Source organism: Equus quagga, chromosome 17 (genome assembly GCF_021613505.1).
Source record: "Equus quagga isolate Etosha38 chromosome 17, UCLA_HA_Equagga_1.0, whole genome shotgun sequence".
NCBI lineage: Eukaryota > Metazoa > Chordata > Mammalia > Perissodactyla > Equidae > Equus > Equus quagga.
Genome location: NC_060283.1, coordinates 39088295 through 39112093, shown reverse-complemented (window position 1 = coordinate 39112093; position 23799 = coordinate 39088295). Strand labels below are relative to the sequence as shown.

At 52.9% G+C, this 23799-nt stretch overlaps 1 protein-coding gene across 1 annotated transcript in view; it reads left to right on the top strand.

Annotated features, from left to right (window-relative positions):
- The window catches only part of INPP5D (inositol polyphosphate-5-phosphatase D), a 122010-nt gene extending 102437 nt beyond the window's left edge, over positions 1-19573 (top strand). Inside the window, exons 20-27 of the mRNA XM_046644662.1 lie at positions 1258-1371; positions 2568-2650; positions 5453-5540; positions 8533-8682; positions 10987-11086; positions 13096-13362; positions 16844-17429; positions 18434-19573. Coding sequence (XP_046500618.1) covers positions 1258-1371; positions 2568-2650; positions 5453-5540; positions 8533-8682; positions 10987-11086; positions 13096-13362; positions 16844-17429; positions 18434-18436 — 1391 coding nt within the window. The 3' untranslated portion in view covers positions 18437-19573. The remainder of the gene's footprint in view (positions 1-1257; positions 1372-2567; positions 2651-5452; positions 5541-8532; positions 8683-10986; positions 11087-13095; positions 13363-16843; positions 17430-18433) is intronic.
- Positions 19574-23799: the final 4226 nt, after the last annotated feature.

Here is a 23799-nt window from a genome sequence, read left to right as displayed (position 1 = left end):
TGGCTCCCACCTATCTCTCCTTTCCTCTGAGTTCCTGCAGCATTGATGGGATAGCCCATGCTGTCCCACTTTCGATGAAGACCATCACAGCACCCTCAGTGTTGCTTAGCTTCCTTCCCTTCCATTGGAAGTCAGCACAGAGTGCATGCTCACAGATACCAATTACCTGGGTTGAACGTTGATTTAATGTCTCCCTGAGCAGAGCCTGGCCTAGGTGCTGTGAGGTTTGAAAAAAGAAAGGAAAGAGAAGTGAAATAAGCCAAGCAGATGAGGACGAGTACTTAGGATATCTCTTGTGTGTGGAATCTTAAAAAAAACAAAAGCTGATTTCATAGAAATAGAATAGAATGGTGGGGGAATGAGGAGATGTACGTCGAAGTGGACAAGCTTTCAGTTACAGGATGAATAAGTTCTGAGGATCCGATATCAGCATGGTGATTACAGGTAATAATACGGTATTGTATACTTGAAATTTGCTGAGAGTAGTTCTTAAACCTTCTCACCATACACTTAAGAAAGTCAACCATGTGAGGTGGCAGATGTGTTAATTATCTTGATATTGGTAGTCATTCCACACTGTATATATTTATCAAATCATCACATTGTACACTAATTATATTTGTCCATTATTCCTCAGTAAAGCTGGAGGGGAAAAAAAAAGGAAAGAAGGAAGGATGGGGGGGGTAGAGGAAGGGAATGTCCATCCTTGCTCTGAAGTGGCTCAGAATTTCTATGGAAGGACAACACTTGTTCAAAGTCAGCCTGAGGACGCTTGTAAGAGCGTCATCTAAATGAATAGCGTTACAGGCAAGTTAACTGAGCGTGAATGAGAGTGAGGAGTGGAGGTAACTATGTCTGGGAAGGAAGAGCGGGTGTCCCTCCCTACCTGAACTCAGAAACGGAACAGACTTGGGTACCGAGCGGCTGAGCCATCACACGAGCTCTCTGTGCCGGAACAAACAGGGAGACCGAGGTAGTGAGGTCAAGGGCGTTCACGCTGCTTTAGTAGCAAAGCTGAGGGCAGGGCTCTTGACTCCTTGCTCCTCCGGCTCTGCTCTGCACCAGCTTGTGATTCGTCAGAGGCTCTTCCTTCGTCGAGGGGCTCACTGTGGGTGGTGGGATGTCAGGGAAAGTTCCCCCCCCTGGACTGTCACCTTCCCTGGACCCTCAGGAGGAGCTCGGTGCTGGGGGGCTGGTTTGCAACGCTCCATCTCCAGGCACGTTGTGGGACCGAATCTCTGTTCTCACCCATTCCAGGCCCCGGGACTGCCGACAGCCAAGGGCAGATCGAGTTTCTCCGATGCTACGCCACGCTGAAGACCAAGTCGCAGACCAAATTCTACCTAGAGTTCCACTCGAGCTGCTTGGAGAGTGAGTGGCTGGCTGTGGAACTGCCTTTAGGTTGGGGCAGGCACATCTTCTCATAAATGCTTTTTCGTTGATGGCTTTGCCCATTTCTCTCTCTGGGAAGGACTCAATGGATGGGCCACAAGGGGGGTCAGAGACGTGGGTGGAGAGGACAGGGGACAGCCAGTTCCTGTGGGGGGTCCCCCAGTAGCCTGCAGTGCTGCTGCTCTAGCCAAGGGACAGGACAGTCACTGATGCAGCGCCCCTCAGCTCCTTCTAGGCGACTGGACAGCTGGATGCTCTCCCTGCCCCCAAGGCCGAGTGGAGGCCCATGCCGGGGCCTGAGCAGCTTCCGGCAGCCGTCCCTTCTTCCCAAGGCTCTCTTCTCTTTCTTTCATCCCAGGCATCTTTCCCAGCTGATCTGGAGCATCCGAAAGCAGGCTAGAGATGATGGCTTCTCTCGGCCAGCAACAGTTAGCACAAACTCAGAAACACCTTTTCTGGGTGACATTTCTAGGCATATTGTCTAAAGCTGTTACACGGTGAGAAGATCCGTGTGGTTTCTAGCTCCGCTGAGGTGGTCTGGATACTGAGGGTACGGGGTGCAGAATCAACCCCACGAGACGAGGCATTTTGTGGCGGGATGATGGATGCTTCCAGAAATCAGGAAGAGGCATGCCACCAACTCAACCCTGGGCTCAGTCCTGGTGGCAGACCCGCCTTCTCCGTGAAGTCCCTAGGTCCCAGTTCACCCAGCAGGGGCACAGCTCTTCCAAAAATGATGAGGATTTTATGCGGGTGTTTTTAATAAACTGTCGAGACATTTGCATCCATTTCTATGGAAACAGCATATTAGGCAGCTTAAATTAGCATTTCAAAAAGCTGCTATCTTGAGTGGCGTGGGACGAGCTGTCATGTTTCCCAGTCTCCTTGCCTCTGAGGTGATGATTTCTTTGTTGCCTGGTTTGTTGCAAAGAGGAGCCAAAAAGGAGGGGAATCACTTTGATTCTCCTAAAAATAATTAAACCGTGTTGGCAAATGACCATCCCCTGCACCAAAACAGAATCCCCAACCAGCCTGACTCCTAAGGATGCTGAGGCCCCTACAGACACAAGAGGAGGGAGAGCATCGTCGCTGGTCCGGGTGGAACAACCCAAGGAGACTTTTCTGTCTGGTTCCTGTTCTGTTTTCTGAAAGCCAGCCTTCTTGTCCTCCAACAGGCTTTGTCAAGAGTCAAGAAGGAGAAAATGAAGAAGGAAGTGAAGGGGAGTTGGTGGTGAAGTTTGGAGAGACCCTTCCAAAGGTAATTCAAGAGCAGGACGTCCCCAGGGAGAATTTCGCAATCACCAGGGCAGCGGTGCTGGCCAGTGGCAGAGCTCCAGCCAGGCCTGGCCAGAGGGAGCAGGAATCCCATTGGCCAAATGCAGAAGAGGCCACCTCTGACCTCATGCCGACACCTAGGGCGAGCTCTCTTTCGAGGCGGTTTAAGACACACTCTTCAGCAGTCATTACAGCTGGGCCTGTGCCTTGCGGCCCCAAGATTCCTAAATGGATTTCAATTCCCCTAACGGACCATAGAAAGGATCTAGAGATCTCCTCAGTTAACCATGTGACTTTGCAAAGAGGGAAACTGAGGCAGATCCCAGAGAGGTTTGTTACCATCACACAGCTGCAGTGCCAGACTCAGCACCCATGTCCAAGGCCCAGATTCCCCTGCGATCCTCCTTTGCCTGTTCAGCCCGGGCTCAGAGGATCAAGCAAAGTTGTGAGGAGTCCAGTGGCTCCTACTCAAATGCCGTGAACGCAGAAAGAACTTGACGTGTCCATGGCCCCGCATTGAAAACATGTAGGCAAACCTTAGGGGGAACACATCCGTCTTTATTGCAGAAAAAATGGTTTCCTACCTGGAACTCACAAATGCTTCTGTGATGTTAAATTGACAGTGGACACTTTCAAAGTTCATCCTGGGTACACCGTGGAGTAGGACCTTGTTTCTTTGTTACATAATGATGGAGGGTATGCAGAGGGGGAGTCCAGGGCTGGGCAGATCTGTCGCACGGGGCGGCGGTCTCAGGGGCTCTCCTGGAAGATTCTCTCGAAGGTGATGCCCAAACTGAGTTTTAAAGGGTGGCCTCTACAGGTGGAGGGACCCGTTCACTCCTCGGGCTGGGGTGGACAGGCTGGTTTCAGGCGGCTGGGCCACCATGCTGGCATAATTGTTGACTGGGACAACTCTTGGGCCATACAAGAAGGCCGTATCATCTCAGAAGCAGCTGCCTGAAGACCAGCATCTCCTAATTCGGGTACAGTTCTGATTGGTCCTCCGTGAGGCTCGAGCGTAGCTGTCAGAAGTCCCCGTCTTGGGGTTATTTTTAGGGATCTGAGTCCTGGTGGCTCTGGAGTCTAAGGTGACATCTGCCTTACCTCCCCATGCCCTTGCTCCTCCTCTCCCATGCAGCACCCAACCGGCTTATTTCCTCCTTCAGTCAAGTAGGGAAATATACCAGCATCCCAATGTCCACAGCAGGGGCACCCCTGGCCCAGTCCAGGGACCCCTAGGGCATCCTTGTCCCCACCTCCTAAATGCTACAAAGTCCCGCTCCTCCTCTTGCCTCTGTCCCCTCCTCTCCACCCCACTGCCCCCTTCTGGGGGTCTCCAAGCCCTCCTGTCTTCTTGCTGAGGCATCCTGAAGCCTGATGGATCTTTCTGGAATGCCCCTCTGATACTGGCATCCCCCTCTTTATCCGGTCAACTCACTGGTACCACATGGGACAAGCCCAAGCTCCTCAGCTCGGCTCCCAGCCCCCTCCTCACTCTCCAGCCTCATCTGCTCCCACAGCACCTCAGGGGGGCCTTCACTCCCTCCTGCTCCCTGAGCCTGTGCCCTGCCTCTGTCATGTATGGCCTCCTCTCTCTTCACCCTCTAAAACCCCACCGAGGCGCCCAGACAGAGGCGCCCTCCCCTCCACCTCCCACCCCCACCATGGTGACTCTGTCCCCCACAGACAGCCTTGTTCAGAGGTCTGCCATTCTGTTCCCGCTGCTGCCCAGGAGAGCTGGGTCTTCCTGCATCCACAGTACCCCAGCCCTGGGTCTAACTTCCAGCCAGCCGTCCCTACAAGTCAGTGAACCGAGTGGTTGGTGGCCCTGAAAGCCTGGAATGCCCCAAAGCGCCCACTGTGATTTTCATTCATTTGTTCTGGAACTTTCCAAATGGAGATAGAGTCGACCTGTTAGTCAATATGGTGCCCAGAGGCCTGCACAAGGGATCTCTCAGTATTTGTGGGTGGGAAGGAAGAGGCCAGCCTGGAGCAGCGTAGGACCTTTTTAGGAGGCCCCTCTGTGTTGGAGTCAGCGTGAGGAACAGCCTGAAGTTGTGGAAAAGTCACCAATGTAGCCAGCACTAGGAGCTTGTGCACACGTACAGCTCCTCCCTGTGCTTGGGGACCCGGCCCCACGCTGGTAAGGTTTGGGTTCCCCCAGTGTGCAAAGCCCGACATAAACATGCCCCTAGCCAGAGCAGCAGGAAGTCGGGGACAGGCTGGAATTCTGGATCTGTCCTGTCAGGATGCTCCAGGCCAACCTGGGGGGCTCTGCTGTGGGTGGACACGGAGGCCCCCTCCTGGCCAGATGGAGGGCAGGCCTGCGGTGCCACCTCTGATGCAGCCATGGTCCTTGGAACGGCCAAGGAGGGGACTGCTCTCTGCTCAAGGAAGCAAGGGGAGGGGAGTGGGGTGCATTCAGACCTGGCTCCTGGTCCCATTACCATTTGCTAATTGGCCTGGCCCCCTCCCCACGATCCTGGGGTTTGCCAAGGAGGGGAAGGAAGAGAAGGGAGGCGATGGAGTGAGGATCAGGCCCTCTCCCTGGGGCCTGGGGTGCAGTGTGACGGGGAGACAGGAAAGGAAGTTAACCCATCTTGCTGGGTAGTGTGGACCTATGGGTTCCTTCCTGCTCTCGGGGGCAGGAAAAGCAGAGATTCGAATCTGTTTAATAAGAATATCTACAGTCCTCTTTTCTCAAGCATTCCCTTCATCTGGGCCGGCGACCCTCCCCCACCGGTCCCCACCTGTCGACTCTCATGCTGTGCCCGTCTCTCTGCAGCTGAAGCCCATTATCTCCGACCCCGAGTACCTGCTGGACCAGCACATCCTGATCAGCATTAAGTCTTCCGACAGTGACGAATCCTACGGTAAGGCCCCAGGACAGCGGCTGCAGGTGCCCCACCTGCTGTTGGCCGGTGGCCTCTGACGTGAAGGGGGTGGTGGCATCTCCTTCACACAAAGTCCTCCTGCCACTCCTTTCCCCATCCCAGGGCTGGTGGTGCGACAATTGCCGGTCAGTCATCCTTCCCTCCCCAGCGGGCTTCTGGGAGTCACACCAGCAGCCACTCACCTCCTGTTCGTTGAGCCTTTCCTGTGTCAGGTTCTGGGCCACGGGCTCTGCAGGTCTGATTGAATTTAATCCCGACAAGACCTTATGAAGCAGATACTGTTCTCCCAATTTAGTAGATGAGTAAACTGAGTCTCAGAGAAGTTAAGGGACATTCCCAAGTCATACAAGTACTAATTGGCTGGGCCCTCATTTGAACCCAGGTCTGCCCAGCATGGCTCAGTGCCCAGACTAGGCAGGCTTGTGGCAGCCTGTGGCCCCACCAACTGTCCTACTAGAGAGACACCGTTTTCTGTAACGTCTTCTTCAGCCTGCCTGTGGCTCCAGCCCAGTGTCAGGTTGAGCCTTATGCTTGGTACATTCTGTGTGGCTAGAGCATGGAGTGAGAGGGCCAAGCGGCCAGAGAGAGGCTGGAGGCAGGAGCCAGATCCGGCAGCTCCCTATGAGCCAGGCTAGGGGTAAATGCTACTTTATCCTGGGGGCAGTCGGGAAGGGAGCCACTGAAGATCAAGGAAGACAGTGAGATGATCAGCTTTGAATGTGTGTTTGCAACGATCAAGATAAGAGATGAGGGAGCCAGAATGAAAGTAGTGACAGTAAAAATGGAGAGGCAGGATAAAACAGAGAGGAATTGAGAAGGGAAATTGTTAGACCATGGGAACTGTGGAACAAGGGGAGTCGAGGATGGCCCCACGCTCTTGGTTTCTGTAGCAGGGTTAATGTTTCCGTTTCCTGAACCCGGTCAGCTGTGGTGGAGCAGGCAAAGGAGATTAAGAAGGCGCGGCCGGAGAAGTGGGAGGAGAGCAAAGGGCTGTGGTGCTGGGGACGTTGTCAGAGTTGGTTCGAGAAGAGGGCATGGTTATGATAGCAAACATGGCCGAGAGAGCCAACAAAATAAAGACCGAATAGTGTCCTTTAGACCCAGTGGCTCAGGGACCACGTGTGGACTTGGTGAGAGCAGTGTTCACAGGCAGGTAGGGAGTGAATGGGGGTGAGGAGGCAGAGGCCGTGAGGCAGATGAGCGTGCGAACCTGGCTCCAGGGAGGGTGTTCGTTTTCCTGGGAGGGATTTGAAGGTGGTGCTTAATGCCGATTGGTGGAAACCAGCACACAGAAAGAGGCTGTAGACGTCAAGGGTTGCCATGTGCGTGGGCCCACACTGTGCAGACTCCACCAAAATCCCTGGGGTGTACGTACGTTCATTGCAGAGGTGAGGACTTAAGGGGACTTGCCCAGGGTCACACAGCCACTGAGTGACTTGACAAGCTACTGTGTGACCTTGGACTTGAACCCAGGCAGCCCAGCTCCAGAACGATGTTCTTCAACCCACTCCCAGTGCAGCACTGGAAAGAGGGTCCCTGAGCCAGGGCGGGGGCAGGCAGAGCCAGAGCGGTGTGCTGGCCCTGGATCGGGATCTCCTGTCCCTCGTGACGGGACAGAGAGAAAGGATCCATGTTGGTGCCAGAATGTTTGATGGTTCAGTGGCAGGACACAGGAACACAGGTCTTAATGATTCCACTTTCTTCTTCAAATACCGTATTCCTCCTTTATTTCTTCCTCTTGATATTCATGCTCACAAACAGCATGTGATAGTAATAACAAAGAATAAAAGTCAACTGACAGTCTCATTCCCACTCCAGAGTCATTTTTATTTTGGTTTCCAATTTCCATCCTCATCATAGACATACATAGATTTCTATATTTATAATCATCACAAAGATACCATGTTATATTCTGCTCTCCTCACTTATTATTAGATAATGCACATTTTCCATGATCCTCCTACACAGACTTCATGGTTGTTGCTTTTTATGGCTTCATAATATTCCACGGATTTCCCGTATCCTCATTTTCAAAAATATTCCTTATTACTATTATGGAGGCTCTGCCAGTTATTTCTGTTAATGTTATCAATAACGCTGAGATTGATCTCTTTTGTGAACATCTTTTATTTTCCTTCAGCCACATTTTTTTTTCTTTTGGATCATCTCTTTAGGAAAAGTCGCCATGTTTGCTGGATCAAAGCGTATAAATATATTCGGGATTCTTGGCACTTGATATCAAACTGATCACTGTCAAGGGTCTGTGTCGCCAGGTTGATGCCACCCTGTCCAAGTGTACAGGTTTCCCAGGTCCTTACTGGCACTGGGTGTTCTTTTTCTCCTATTTCGTGCCAGTTTCACGTCTGTGAGAGAGTTGCCGAGCGCTGCCTTAATTTGCATCTTTGATGGCTGGGAAGCTGCACTAGTTTCCATTTATTGAAATGAACCAGCTACAGTTCTTTTGTGCCCAACGTCTGTTTGGGTTCTCTGCCCGTTTATCTGCAGGGGATTTGATTTTGAAGAGTTTGAGGACTATCCCCCCACTGCAGGGAATGTTCTCTCTCCAATCCCCTTTCCATTTTCGCTTTTTCCTCTGGGCAGAAGTTTTAAACTTTTACATCCTCTTATCTGTCAGTCTTGTTTTGTCCTTTCTTACATTGCTCAGACCTTGGAAAGCTATTATTCCCTCCAGCAGTCAGATTAATATTTCATTCCGTTTTTCTGCTGGATTTTGTACGATTTAATTCTTTTTATATTGACTAACCCACGTGGAGCTGGTTTTTGCCGCAAGGTTTGAGATGTTTTCCCCAAATTGTTGAGAAAATCTAAAAGGTTTATTTGATAATCCCTGCCTTGGCCGTTGTTTCGAAGGATCGTCTTTGGGTGGTGGGGCTAAATTTCCAGCCGAATGTGCAGTTTCTCCTGTGAAATGGCCGGGTCTTGACGTGACTGTGTCCCCCCACCTCCCCAGGCGAGGGCTGCATTGCTCTCCGATTAGAGGCCACGGAGACGCTGCTGCCCATCCACACGCCTCTCACCCACCACGGAGAGATGATGGGTCACTTCCGGGGCCAGATTAAGCTGCAGACCTCACAAGGCAAGATGAGGGAGAAGCTCTATGGTAAGTGGGCACCACCCCCGCCCTGCTCCCCATCTGCGATGCTGGGTTAGGGACAGGAGTGATTCCTCTTGGCAAAGCCGCGGAATAGTCTCTCTGCCATGGCCTCAGAACAGAAACCCAGTATCAGAAGGGATCCCAAGAGACAGTCTGGCCCAACCCTTCACTGTCTCATGAATTTCCTTACTGGGGCTGGCCCGGTGGCAAAGTGGTTAAGTTCATGCACTCCGCTTCAGCCGCCCAGGGTTTGTGGGTTCGGATCCTGGGCATGGACCTACACACTGCTCATCCAGCCACGCTGTGGCAGCATCCCACATACAAAATAGAAGAAGATGGGCACAGATATTAGCTCAGGGACAATCTTCCTCAAGCAAAAAGAGGAGGATTGGCAATAGATGTTAGCTCAGGGCCAATCCTCCTTGCCACAAAAAAAAAAAATTCCCTGCAGAACCAAAATGCCCCACAGTCACAAATCACCCTTCCCCGACCCCAGTTAACTTAGGTCTTTAAGGATGTGAAGCTTGTGAATTTTCCTGGTCTCTGCTCTCACCTTACATCAGTCTTTCAGGCCTTATCTCTCCTTATTAGCACCTTCACCAGAAGGACCAAGATTGTGTAATAACCCTAACCCTGAAACTCTTTCTGAAGCTATGGCTGCAGGTGAAATTTAAATTTCCCATGTGATCCCTGTTCTTCCTCGTGGCTGGATGGTGCACACTCATATATATATATACGTACCCTGCACCCTGCCCTCGTGGTACCCACCCAGGGCTTCTGGACCTTCCAGATTGCTTTCACACACCCCATATGCATCTAGAAGCTCTGTTCTCATCCTTAGCACATTTCTTTGGCTTTTCCCTCCTCTAGCCCCAGCCACCCTCCAAAATAGCAGCACCTGTCGCCCTATCTTCCCTGGGAGGGTCCCCAACACCTCTTTTAGCTTGCACTCAAATCTTTCTGGCCTGCTAAACACCGCTTGCTTACTTTGGCTGGCTGTTGGGAGGATGCATTTATCGTGGCCTTCAGAAATGACACCAAAGCAGCAACACCTGGGAACAAATGCTCATCACAGGCGTTCCTAACCCCATGTGAAATGCCAAGCTCAGGGAGTCATCCCCTCTCTGTCCCCAAAGGAGACCCTGCTGGTTCCCATCAGACAGTTTCAGATGCTGCATCTCTTCGATATAAGAATTGTCCCTACTCCGTTGCATGAGAATATTGAAATGTGCCCCAGAGACCCCACTAACAGAGAGAGAACTCAAGGAAGTGTCCAGAGTGGAATTTGTCATGTTCTGTGAATCCTGCATAAAATTTTGAAAGTTGGCAATTAACATGTGTCCTTCTCAATAGTATCCATCACGTTAAAACCGCTCTGCTTGAAATAAGGAAAGATTTGAGAAGTACAGAACTGCTCAAAATTTATTGATCAGGCATTTCCTCCTTTTCACACAGGCAACAGGTGATTTTCTTTTTCCTTTTCCTCTTCGCTTTAATTCCTGCTCAAAAGCAGTCCAGGAACAATGCCTAAAATGAGTTGGGCTTTAACTTTATACAGTTGGACAATGTATGAAATGTCCTCTCATTGATCTCTCACAATAGCCCTGACAGCCAAGTATCATCCTTGTTTGGTAGATGGGGAAACTGAGGCACAGAGAGATTAAGGGGTTGGCTGAAGATCAAGTACCCAGTAAGCAGTTAGCCCAAGGTGAGAATGCAAGTTCATCCACTGCTAAGCTGGAATTCATACACGTGATGGGGTCCTTCCTGCCTCTCATGTGAACAGCGAGACAGTAGGACTCCCTGCATATGGACCGTCTGGCCTCCTCGGCTCTTGGGCAGGCTCTGGGCCGTCACGGGTGCTGCCTCCCATGGGTGTGGCTCCCCCTTCTGCCCTGTGGGAGCTTCTTTCTCTAGCAGGACTGTGGGTTGGGGTGAGGGGCACTCGGCCCCTCTGTTGGCTTTGGGTCCAAATGCTCTTGTGGAGCATGCTTGTTAAATTTTATTCAGGTCTGCCAAGAAATATTTGCGTTTTATGCCTTGCTGACACCAACAAGTTAGAAATGTCCCAGGATACGACAATTCTGCGTCACTTCTGCGTCACACGGGCCAACACCCCTCCCTCTGGAGCCATGGCAGGCATGACCAATCAATCACTGAACTCATGAGGCCTCAACATCTTGCTTAGCCTGCCTCCCCAGGCAGCCGTTAGTCACTGTCCAGCTTTGGCCAATGGAAATCTCTCTTCCATCCTGGCCAAACTCTGGGCTCTGGGCCCTCACATGATCTTTCCTGGCCCTTTCCTTGCAGACTTTGTGAAGACTGAGCGAGATGAGTTGTCCAGTGGGCCCAAGTCCCTGAAGAGCCTCACCAGCCACGACCCCATGAAGCAGTGGGAACCCACCAACAGGTATGGGGAGTGGGGGACCTGCCAACAGGTAGAGCATGGGGATTGCAGGGCATCACTACACACTAGCCTGGCTTTGCAGACCTGGGACCCAGGAGAGGGTAAGTGGAGACAGAGAAAGGAACCCAGAACAAGAGAGGAGGCTCTGGCCAGGAGAGGAGCTGTCCAGCTCTGAGGCTTCTGACGACAAACCCACGGCTCTGGGGATGTTGGCGTGACCATGACGGGGCCTGGGAGAACCTTCTGTGTTGGACTCTTCAGTTCCATGCAATAAACACTGGTTGAGCACCAACTATGTGTCAGGTTCCAGAGAAACCAAGGCAAGTTAGGTGCAGTCCTGGACTCAGGAACTCACAGCCTAGTGGAAAGATGCCCAGTCCAGGAGGAAGCATCTGCAGAGATGAGTGCATGGAATGGGTGCCGTGTCTCCCCTGGACAGGGGACATCAGCAGTCGTGGCTCTGTAGCCAACAAACCCCATCCTCTTACTACGGGGAAGAATCATTAGGGGAGAATGCATGTAGGTTGCTCTTGGCAGAGACTGGACTAGGAAGAATCCAGACATTAAAGTCCATCTTACTACGGGATAGCAGTCCCCAAAGAGCAGGGTCACCTCAGCTTGCTGATGTGGTCTCAAGTTCCAGAATCAAGCCAGGGAGGGTTGTCACGGTCTCTGTGCCAGCCTCCCTGCCGAGGGGGCAAAGCTGTGCCCGTTAGCCAGAGCAGAGTTCCAGAAGCCACCGCAGAGCCCAGCTTACTCCTCCTCTCCTTTCGGCCCCATGCTCCCTGGCCATCCAGCCCTCGCCCTCACACCCACCCCACCCCCTGAGGACCCCGGAACTCCGCTCTCCAGCCCCTTCCCCAGTCCACTTCCAGCTTCTGACAGCTGTAGCCTGGGCACTAAGGTGTTACCTTTCAATCTTTTTCTCCCACTATTATCCCATCAGTGAAGGCTTCCTAGTTCTCAAATGTCTGCTTGCCTCCAGAATCAGGATCAGTGTAGGTCAACAAATGGTTTTCCATTTGACTGATATTAGAATTATCACATTTCTTAAGGAGGCATCTACGGATGGTGGTGAGATGTGCCGAACCAGGCTGGTTGAGCAGATGGGAACTGGGGAGCATTATAACCTACAGACTCAGAACTCTACTAGTTAGTACTCATGTGAGCACTGCCTTACAAAGGATAACCTTCCATCTCTGAGAGGTAGCCCAATGTGTGTGTCTCCTAGGGTGACCTCATCCAGGGCTGGGCCATCCCCTCGACAGCCTTAAGCTGACTCCCCCACCTTCAAGGCTCCAGCCTTGACCTCTGTGACTCCAACTGCGTGGCCATCTCCATTCTGATGCCTCACACACAAACCTGCAAGCTGACCTGTCCCAGATGGAGCTCTTCATCTACCTCCGTGCCACCCTGTCCTCCCCTCACACTCACTCAGCCCCACCAGCCTCGCCAGCCTCTCCTTCCTTCTCCCTGCTTGCTCACAGGCCTTCAGATGGTTCCTGGAACAGGTCAGGCCCCTCCCGCCTCAGGGCCTTTGCACTTCCTCTGACCACTGTCTCCCCTCCCTTCCCTCTTATTTGTCTCCTCAGCTAGGCATTCTCTGGCCACCCCCTCCCAGTTGGTCCCAACCCTCAACTGGTCTTTCTCTGCCTCTTTGGTTACTCTCAGTCAGACTTCAGCACTGTCAAAATACCGTGTCTCTCAGTCACTGAGCTTGTTTTGTTCATGTTTCCCATCAGATGTGGGTTCCCTGAGAACAGAGACCATGGCTGCCTCGCTCATGACCACATTCCCTCCTCCTGCCCCAGGGCCTGGTGCTTACAAGGCAGTCAGTAACTATTTTGTTGTATGAATGAATGAATGAATGAATGACTCCTGACCAAAAAGTGAAGTAGCTGAGGAGAACCTCAGGGGCCCCGAGGGACATCAGGGGACACTGTCCTCAGGCTGGTGCTGACCCGGAGGAGGGAAGAGAGCCCTGAGGTGCAACTTTGTGTGTCTCCCCGCAGGATCCCTCCGTGTGGTGGCTCCAGCATCACTGAAATTATCAACCCCGGCTACATAGGGGCGGCGCCCTTCGGGCACATGAAGCAGACCCTGTCCCCCGACCAGCAGCCCACAGCGTGGAGCTATGACCAGCCGCTCAAGGACTCCTCCCTGGGGCCTGGCAGGGGCGAGAGCCCACCAACACCGCCCTCCCAGCCGCCCATATCACCGAAGAAGTTTTCCTCCTCGACAACAAGCCGAATCCCCGGCCCCAGGACGCAGGAGTCAAGGTGAGCTTCCTCTTCACCAAGACTCTCCCTGCCCTGGTTTTCACCACCAGGAAACCCGGCCCTGGAGTGGAAGTTGCGTGAAGGCAGGTTTGTGTGTCCACTCTGCTCACTGGTTCATCCTCATGGTCTGGAACACGGTAGCACTCGAGAACTGCGTGTGGAAATCTCCAGTTCCTACCCTATTGGTGTAAACTTGAAAGATTTTTTTAAAATAGGATACACAATTTTAAACATACTGACAAAGAAAAACACACTCCTGTAAAAACTACATTTATTAGAAAATGCATTTCTATAACCAGTGAACCCTTAGGCACTACCTACTCCATGGAGGCTGCAAGGAACAGAGGTGGGAATTTCCATGTAGCTGTGCCTCCCCAGCTCCAGGGTCCTCTCTCTCCTCATCCACGAGGGGACCTGTTCCCGTGTGCAACTTTCCGTCTGTCCTGTTGAGGATGATTAGAAAAAGCAGCAGCTGGGGGTGGGAACGCCAAAGGCAGGGAGAGCAGCTAGCCTGCAGAGGGAGGGGGTTGGCTCTGAAACTTCCAGAAAGACCAGGAGTTAGAGAAAGCTGATCAGAGTGTAGAACTGGTCCAGGCAGCAGGTGCTAGGAGGATGGGAGCCGAGGAGGAGACCTGGCCAGGCCAAGCCACAGCCACTTGTCAGTCCTCTGGATGGAGGGGCGGTTTACAATTTTATTTCTTAAGCTTTTTCTCTAAAAAAAAAAAAAAAAAATGGAGAGATGAGTGGAAGAAAGGAAGGGCTGGAGGAAGAGAAGAGGACATGAGAGAACAGGATAAATATACAGGCCTGCCCCCGAGTTCAGCCGTCTCTCTGTACCTCTAGTTTTCAGAATTTGTTGATAATATTCTGGGATTCTGGTCATTCTGTAGGAAATATGGGGGAAGGAGAAACAGCCTCAGTTTCTTCCCCTGGAAAAATGAGGACAGAAGCCACCGTATGGTGGGTGGTCATGTGCCTCTCTGGTGAAGGTCATCTCTGGTGACCCCCAAGAAATGGAGCTGCAAACAACCGCAAAGAACACGGAGCTTATTAAGTGGAATGTTTTTGAGTTCCCAAAGTCAATGTATCTTTGTGCTTAACAGCTGGAACACAGCACACAGCTTAGAACTGGGCGGGGAATGTGTGCCCCCAGTTTCACAGGTGACAACTTCAGGATGGGAGCAGAAGTAGGCAAGCGGCCCCGGAGTCAGGTGCTAAGCTCCCTTCTCACCAAGGAGGTGATTAGATACCAGAATCCGGCAGCTTCCACACCTGCCTGCAGCCCTCTTTACTGCTCCCGGCCCCTAGCGCAGCCTGAGCGAAGGCTGTGGAAAAGGGGGTGTTGGAGCACCCTCTGTGTCCTCCCTCCATTGCCGCAGACCCAAGTAGGGTGACCAGCCATCCCGGTTTGCCAGACTGTCCCCATTTCAGCACTAGAAATGCCATGTCCCAAAAAAGCCTTGGATTGGTCGGCCTGGACTGCAGTCCTGTGATTAGAAAGAGGCCCTTCTCAGACTCTGCTCATGCTTCACTTTAGGAAAGAACACGCTCCAGAATCTGGAAAGGGGACTCATTTGGCCACAGGAATGAACTCAGTGCCCTGGATATTGGCTCCTTTATTCTACCCCTGGGGCCTATATGGCAGTCAGTTCCTTGTTAGCATTGGTCAAGGAAACGACTTATAAAGGAATCTTTGTGCTTCTCCCCGGTTTCCCCTGCCCCCGTCGGGCCTTCCCCTCTCTGAGAAGCCCCCTCCTGGAGGGAAGACTTGACTCGCCTCCAGGGTTCTCTTCCCGGCCCTGCACGGAATTCTCTGAGGCAAGGCCCCTCCTCCTATCTCAGTCATTGAGAGTGGGCTGCGGGTGTCCAGCCGTGCATTTTTCTTTTCTCCTTGCCTCTTCATCAGAAACTTCTAGTCAGTGCCACTGATACCTCCTTCACCTTCCTCCCTGGGCTAACTCATAGCAGAGGTCTCTGAGGATCCAGACGGGGGTGCAGAGGATGGCCTGAGGTGCGGGGGGCAGGGGGGCTTTCCAAAATCTTGGATCGAGGCCCTGACGTTTCTGCTTATGAAGCTGCTTCCACGTCTTTCCAAAGAGTAATGAGCAAAACCCGAGTCTACAGGCAAGCCCCCTTTGGCACATCCCTAAGGCTACCCTCCCTGACACCCCACGTCATCTTGTCTCATTGGCTCCTGTGCAAGGATGCCGTCTCACCCCGTGCCCTGAGCCCACACCTTCTTCCCAGAGAGTCTATTAGCCTTGGCCATTCAGCAACTTCTGAGCAGCATTTCAGCACACATTCCATCAGTAAGAGGTGTCACGGCCTGAACAGTTCAGTGGGTTCCAAGGGACCAGCATTTTCTTCATGACAGCTTCCTTTTCTGCAGAAACCAGAACCCAGAATGCTCCCCTGGGAGATAAAGACATTGGACAGAAAGCAAAATGTGTCCCCATACCTGGTCCTCATGATTTGCTCGGAAGGAAATCACCTCCAGTCAGAGCAGTAATAAATCAGGAAACAAACAAAGCAGCTCTTACCTACTTTGGGTTACAGCATGCACTTCCTTCTCTGCCCAGAAGTCAGACTGGCCTGTTTTCTGGCTACTGGCTCTTTTCCCCGGTGATGGATCGCATCTCCCCAGGCTCCCTCGTATTTTCAGCATGACTGCTGTTTGTTCCCTCCGGCTCTATGTGAGGAAGTGAAGGAAACCGTCCCCCCCAGGGGCTCTCTAGGGAGAGGACTTTACTCCGTTGGGAAGAATACTGGGTTAATTGGGAAATGTTAGCCTCCTGAGCACAGATTTTGCGTGGCTCACTGTGCCTGGGGCAGCATCTCACACATAGGAGCCTCCTACACCTCTGTTAAATGGAGCTCCTTGACCTGGGACCCTCGAGTAGCACAGGTGGTCACTGAGGAAGAGATCTGGTCACCTGCAAGGATTCTGTTCCCCTGACCATTGGGACAGAATTTGCTAGAGGCAGCAGAGGAGAGGCTGTGGGATTTTGGGGGGAAGCCAGGAAGGGAGATCTGTTAACAGCAGTGAGGGGCAGGGACTGGAAGACAGGCTTCTCTGGTGAGGATTGAGGGGGTGGTTTTGATATTTGGGATGCCATGGAACCCCGCTCTTCCCTTCGGTAAAGCCCTCCTTGCTCCCTAATGCTCTGATGTGAACAGTTTCTATGGCGGAAAAGTTCCGAGGCAAGAACTGGGCTTACCTGCGAGATCATCAACATCTGAGTAACACAGTACCTTCTCCAATTTAAAAAAACTTTTTTAATCGAAGTGATATTCACAGAACCTAAAATTAACCATTTTAAAGTGAACAGTTGGGTGGCATTCAGTACATTCACAGTGTTGTGCAACCACCCCCTCTATCTAGCTCCAAAACATTTTTGTCACCCCAAAGGAAACCCTATACCCGTTAAGCAGACATTCCCCATGTGCGTTTCTTCTGCATGTCTCCTCTTTCCCCCTCCAGGCCCAGCGACGTGGGGAAGAATATGGCGGAACCTTTGCCTCAGGAGGACCCACCGCTCACCAAGCCCGAGATGTTCGAGAACCCGCTCTATGGGTCTGTGAGTTCCTTCCCTAAGCTGGTTCCCAGGAAAGAGCAGGAATCCCCCAAAATGCCAAGGAAGGAGCCCCCGCCCTGCCCGGACCCAGGAATCTCGTCGCCCAGCATCCTGCTCTCCAAAGCCCAGGAGACCGAAGGCAACAAGGGGACAGGCAAGCCCGTGCCCCCGCCAGCGCCCTTCCTCAGCCCCACGCCCCGGCTCCGCTCCTTCACCTGCTCATCGTCCGCAGACGGCCGCCCGGCGGGCGGGGACAAGAGCCAGGGGAAGCCCAAGGCTCCCACCGGCACCCAAGTCCCAGTGCCCGCCAAGAGGCCCATCAAGCCTTCCAGGTCGGAACTGAGCCAGCAGCGGCCACCCCTCCCGGTCAAGAGCCCTGCTGTCCTGCACCTGCAGCACTCCAAGGGCCGCGACTACCGCGACAATACCGAGCTCCCCCACCATGGCAAGCCGCGGCCCGAGGACCCGCCGCTCGCCAGGGCCGCCATGCAGGTGCGCTCAGGGGTGTGGTGCGCATGCATGCAGGTGTGATACCACCACCATGCCCAGAAGGGCTCTCGGGTGCACATGGTGCATGTGTGTGATACAATTGCCGCATCTAAGAGTGTGCTTGGGTGCACGTGGGTGTGTGTGCATGCGTGTGTGCGTGCATGTGATACAACCACCGCGCCCAGGAGTGTGCTCCAGTGCACATGGGTTCTCATGCGTGTGAGTGCGTGTGCATAATATGCCAACCTGGCCCAGGAGCGGGTTCCGAGAAACAGTGGTTCAGGAAGCGGCTCCTTGAGGAAGGGGGTGGAGTCAGGATCTGAACCCAGGCCTGTGTGTCCCCACAGCCCTTGCTCCTACATTGAAAGTGCTAAAGGAGTGGTTTCAATCAACTCTGAGCCCTCGTGTGCCCACCCATAGCATAAGTTTCCATAGATACAAAGAGCTCAAATCACATATTTCGTTGTTATCATCAAATTTTCCCAATATTTTGGAAACTTCAGCTGCAATGTCCCCGTTCTTCCTATAAAATAGATTTCTTTCTGAGCAAACAAGTAGTGGTTAAGAACAGACTCTGGAGCCAGGCTGTCTTGGGTTTGAATCCCAGCTCTCCCACTTCCTGGCTCTATGTCCTGAGCCTCAGTTTACTCATCTGTAAAAGGGGAGTTATTGATGGGCCAGCCTTATAGGTTTAGAGGGAAGAGTAAATCTTACTATATATTATCACTATATGTTATAATGTAAATATACATTATATATTTGTATATATAAATATACAACGTATCTATAGGATATATACATTATGTATCATTTCCTATATACTGTGTATATATACAACATATGTACTTGTATATGAGAACATATCTGAAGTACTTAGCGTGGCGGCTCTTTTCAGCGCTCTGTTAAAGGAAGCCCGACGTAGCCCACAGTGTGCAGGCACGCGGGGACCTGTAGTTAAATCTGGCCGGTGGGATGAAGGCGTTGACAGTCTTGCTCTTGTCCCACAGTGAAGCCCCTGGGGAGCTGCCAGCGAGATGGAGCCAGAGGAGCAGCACGAAGCCGCTCGGACCCTCTCCCGGGACCCCCTGCTAGCTCCTCCCGCCCAGCTTCTGCGTGCTCAGCAGAGTGCGCTGCTGCGACACTTGGCACCAAGTGCCGAGGTTGGAAGGACAAGCGCACCCGCTGGACAGCAGCCGACCCGCACACCTGGGCCCCCAGCTTGATCTTGGTACTTGGGACCCCAGAGCCTTGTTCCGGTCACCATTTTGAAGAAAGGAATTCAAGTGCGGATTTCTGGGTGGACATATAAATAATAATAATAATATTAATAATAATAATGGCTACGTGTATCGAGCACTCGCCTCGTGCCAGGTACTCCGCTAAGTGCTTTCCGAACATTCTGAGTTGAGTCTTCTTCAGCCAACCAAAACCACATTCCCAGACCTCCCCATTCAGGACGCTATGTCCTGAGTGGTTTGGACAGAGCATTAACGTGAAGGCCGGTGCCCTCCTGGAGTGAGACGGGGCCAGCTGTAGGGAGCTGAAGAGCGAGTGGCTCATTTAGGGTACTGCGAACCTGGCCTCGTCTAGCTTCAGTGACGCCCGCTGCTTCAGCTAAAGCAGGGGGGATGCCACAGAGCCGGTGCGGAGAGCAGCAACCTCTCTGGGTCCTCTCAGTCCTTTAGTTGGAAGGAGAGGGAAAATCAGGGGGAAAGATCCGGCTTCAGCCCAGGCTAGAAATGCCCAGGCCCGTGCCAGGTCCCCCATGCCCTCCTCCAGATGGGCAGCCACCACCAGGCTCTGGGTCGAGCCGAGCCCCCAACACTTATCAAGCTTATAGAAGAGTCTTTGCTGTTGCTCCTGAAAGCCAAGCTCTCCCGCCTGGCTGCCAGGCACGGCTGGCATCTCAGTTCCCAGCTCTCATAGCAGGGCAGGCTTTCCTTTCCAGACTCCATGGCTTTCAGCCCTGCTTCCTTGGTTACTAGGAGAATAGATTGGTGATGTCTTTTCTTGTGTTGCTTTTTGACATAACAGAATTAATGTAGGAAACCAGATCCAGAAGAGTGCGTGAGTGAAGGAGGATGGGTACGCACCCCACAGCCCGTGTGTGTCAGTCTGTGTGACCAATAAATTGTGCCTTTCTCTCAGCTCCCGTCTGTGTGGCATTTTTTCCTGACATTCAGCCACAGGCATGTTTCCAGGCTGTTGGGACTGAGGAGCAGCCACCAGCGGAGGATGTCAAGGCTCATGGTGGCGATGGGCAAGCATTACCCTGTCCAGGAAGGACTCCGGAGAACCGATTGACACTGGACGCGGACCAGGAAGAGCACCACACATCCTTGTGGGACCCCAGGCACTCTCTAGCCATCCAACTTCCACCAGCATTGCGCCTCCACCCCCCACCGCCTGCTGTCCTGCAGCCACAAGTTCCTCCTGGCTTTTACAAGTGTTCATTGCTAAACTGCAGAAATGAAACAGATATAACCAACCCCCAGGTGGTGGGCCCCCAGCTCCCTGCTTTCAGGGGCAGCTTGCATTGCCCATGGGTCAAGCAGCAGCCCCCAGCCCGGAAGGCCAGTGTGAGCTCTGCTTGGCCCCACTTCCAGGGTGCTGTGGCCTGGGCTCCTGTTCCCACCACTCGGGGTACTTGGCCTCTGCTCTGGTTCACAGACACCAGGCCTGGACACCAGGCAGAGCTTGAGGGAGTGGTGTCCCTGACAGCCACGGAGCAAACCATTCTCTGCCCTTCAACGATGGCACGTGGAGACTGGCAGGGGCTGGGCTGAAAACCCACTGCAACCACAGCCCCTCACCCCACTCAGATGGGATCCCCTCGCCCTGCAGGCTCACTTCCCAGTCCCCCCACCGAACCCGACTTGAGCCCCAGGCACTAGCCTTCTGACTCAATAGGCCAAGGGCCAGGGTGGAGGGACAGCTGGAGACACCCAAACATCCTTTAGGCCGACCCCCCTACATCCATCATCCCAGGGCATTGAGACTGTGGCACCTGGGGAAGCCTGTGGCTGCCATGCTGGGCTGCCAGGTGCCTGCAGCTACCCAGCCACAGCAAGAGCAAAGAGCGTGCGCTCCCATGCCCACCTAGAATGGACATCCAGGCCCTCCTCGCCAGTCCTGAGGGGGTCCCAGAGGCAGCAGTGGGGGGTGCACCTTGCACTCCCCATCACTTTTGCTCTGAGTTCCAGTCGCCTGAGCAAGCACGGTGCCCCTTGTTCCTCTCCCCGAAGCTCCAGGAGGCCGTTTGAGCACCAACCGGGCTTTGACTGTGAGTTCATGAACCACAGGGCCCACTGCGATGCCTGAAGCTGGAAGCACAGTGCCATTTAAGAATTTTCATCGTCTTTTCAACTGCTCAGCCCTGTGCCCACCCCTCAGGGTCCCTGACCACCTTTCTCCCTGGGCTCTGGTCCACCACTATCTCTTGGGGCCCTAGGCCTCCCAAACACCCCATTCTCGTTCCTACAGTGAGAGGGAGACCTAGAAATTCCCACCTCTTTACCGCCTAAGGAATTCACCTCTATTTCATTTCAGCTACTCCTCATCCAGCGCCCTAACCAAGAAGGCAGATTAATTAACAAGTTTCCTACAAAGCTGCTCCCTACCCCTCTAAGCTGAATTGTCACCCTCTGAGATTGCAGGAGCTGCTGCACGCACTTTTTAAGCAGCAAAATTTTCCTTCTTTGCATGATGCTATGACAGCTGGTTGAAAACAGCAGATTCTATGCCAATGGGAAGGTGTTGTCATCATCGTGGCCTGGGGGCAGCTGCGGCACTGGGTGCCCTCGGCCCAGCAAAAGGGTCGGCCGTGCAGGCTCCCCCTCCATCCTGGGTCTTGCTTGCTTTTCTATGCCAGTTTTTCCAGCTCGATAGGAGGGAAATCAGTGAGTCATTCAGAAAAGCTCTCTCCCACAGCTACCTTCCCTAACCCCAGCCTACAGGTTCTCGTCTTCTCCGCATGGGCTTAAAATAGCTCCTTTCTCTGGCAAACTAATTTCCATGGAGATGCAGCTATCTGAAGGCCTCAGAGCTTTCTGCAAGGCAGCAGCCCAGCTCCCAGCCTTCACTCCAACAGAGAGACCCTTTATGATGCAAATGTCTGGTCTCACCCGCATAGGCAACCCCACCCTCAGCCTGAGAGTGGCACTCCCCCCTCCCGCCCCCTGAAAGGTCCCTTTTTGGAATATCTGCACTGTGCCAGGACCAGCACTGCCAGGTAGAGTGCAGGACAATTTGTTTTCTTGTTTTCTGTTTGGGCGACTCGTCTGCACTGGTCGGTTCTCTCTCAGGTCACAGGGGACCAAACCATTGGGCTTGTCAGCGAGTCCTTCCATACCTGGTGTGTACAGCTCAGGGTCTTCCTTCGTTCCCTCAACCACATGTTGGTGGCATGTGCTGGGCCATAGGGGCCAGCACGTTTACTAAGGGGGCCCACGGTGGGGTGTATCCTGGGCTGTGGGATCAGACAGAATGGGGTTTAAATGTCTTGTCTTTCATTTCCTAAAAATCTGATCTCGTACTTGGCACTCAGCTTTTCTGAGCCTCAGTCTCCTCATCTGTAAGACGGGGAGAAAGATGCCTTCTGCAGGTGTGGTTGTGCTGACTAGGTTAGTCAGTCATTGGTCTTTAGCCCCCTCCCTGCCTGGGAGATGAGACAGCATGGGAGGGCCCCTCGGAGATCATCGCAAGGGAGCAGGAGGGAAAAGGTGCAGGCAGTGAGGTCTCCAGAGACTGTAGGAATGTTCTAGAAGGAGGTAGGTGAAGGCCTCACAGGTGTGGTCAAGAGCATGACTAAACAAGGCAGGAAACCAGGGTCAGGTTGGAGACGGGCGACTAGTTGAGGCCAGATGGTCTAGATGAAGCTGAGGAGAGGGTAGCTGAATCCAGGGGACTAGTAGAGGGCAGGGGCTAGTTGGACTGCTTTAGCTACACAGACCAGAGCTGCTCAGATTGCCTGAGCCAGTGGGAGCGGACGTGGCAAGTCTTGGAGCTCAAGGGCAGTGCCGGCCAGCGCTCCTTGCCGTTCGGGATGTGTTGCCAGTTCCAGTCACCACACAACAGCCCATGACCAATGGCAGTTCTGGATGGGCCTGTCCCACGTGAGACCCAACTCCGGCACCTGTTTCTCCCTCCATCGGCTTCTTCTTCCTACTTCCCTAAGCAAGTAAATGACTCAGAGCCTGTGCTCCATCCTGCAGGGACTAGAGGGCCCACAGGGACTCGAGCAGACAGTGACGTGCTGTTCATGTGTTTAGGAAGGTCAAGAATAGGGTGAGGCACCTAGTGCGAAAGGTACAGGTGCCCACCTGAACTTGCGCCACCTTGAATGAAGCGCTGGCCTCAGCCTAGCCCGGAGGAGGAGGAGGAGCTGGATGACCGTGAGTGACAGGCAGAGACCTCCCACCTGCAGCCCGACAGTGGCCCTGTGAAGGAGGGGGCAGGGGTGGAGGGGCACACAGAAGAGCTGTGCTCTGCATTACATGGAATCGTGTTTTAGTGCATGGGATGCAAATTCAATTTTCCTGCCTAATTTTGAGCATATCCCCAGAAACGGTTTGTCTTGCTTTAGTTATTTTAAAATAGTGTTCAGTTCCGGTGGCTAAAAGCACAAACCCTGCAGCCGGATTGCCTAAATGCCCTCAAAAGGTGCCAGGCTCCATGCCAGGCTGTGAACACCTGGGAGGAATAAGGCAATACCCCCAGCTTCCACAAGAGGCAAACACCCAGCTAACAGTTCTGTGGCCACGTGGTAAGAGGTTTGCGGACGAAAGCCCTGGGAGATGAATTTCCTTCAAGACTTAGCTGGGAAAACGTTTGATGATTTAGTGTTTAGAGGGATCACTACCTTAGTGGTGAGGGTCTTGGGCTCTGGGGTCAGGCTGCTTGGGTTTAGATCTCAGCCCCACTGCTGCCCCACCGTATGACCTTGGCTAAGTCCTTGACCTGGCATTGCCTCCGTTTCTCCATCTGTAAAAAGAAGAGAATAATGACATCAGCCTCATGGGGTCCTTGTAAGAATTAAACGAACTACTGGTGATAAATAACCTTGGCTGTCCGTGAACCCTCAGTCTACATCAGTTGTCATCGACATGATGATCTGACAAAAACAATGTAATTCTTCATGTTTCCATTTCAGCCTCAGCTGCTACAAAGGCCACTTATGTAGAAGCTCCTATAAGTTTTTGCCATTCACAACGCCCTCTTCCGGGTGACTCCTTCATGCTTGGGTTCTTGGGCCAGGTCCTGGCTCCAAATCTGAAAAGCTGCATGGTCTTAGCCTGGTCACTCCCTCAGGACGCGCCCATGATGCCTGGGATGCCCTGTGTCTGCCAGAAATGACGTGGGCACTACGCACCAG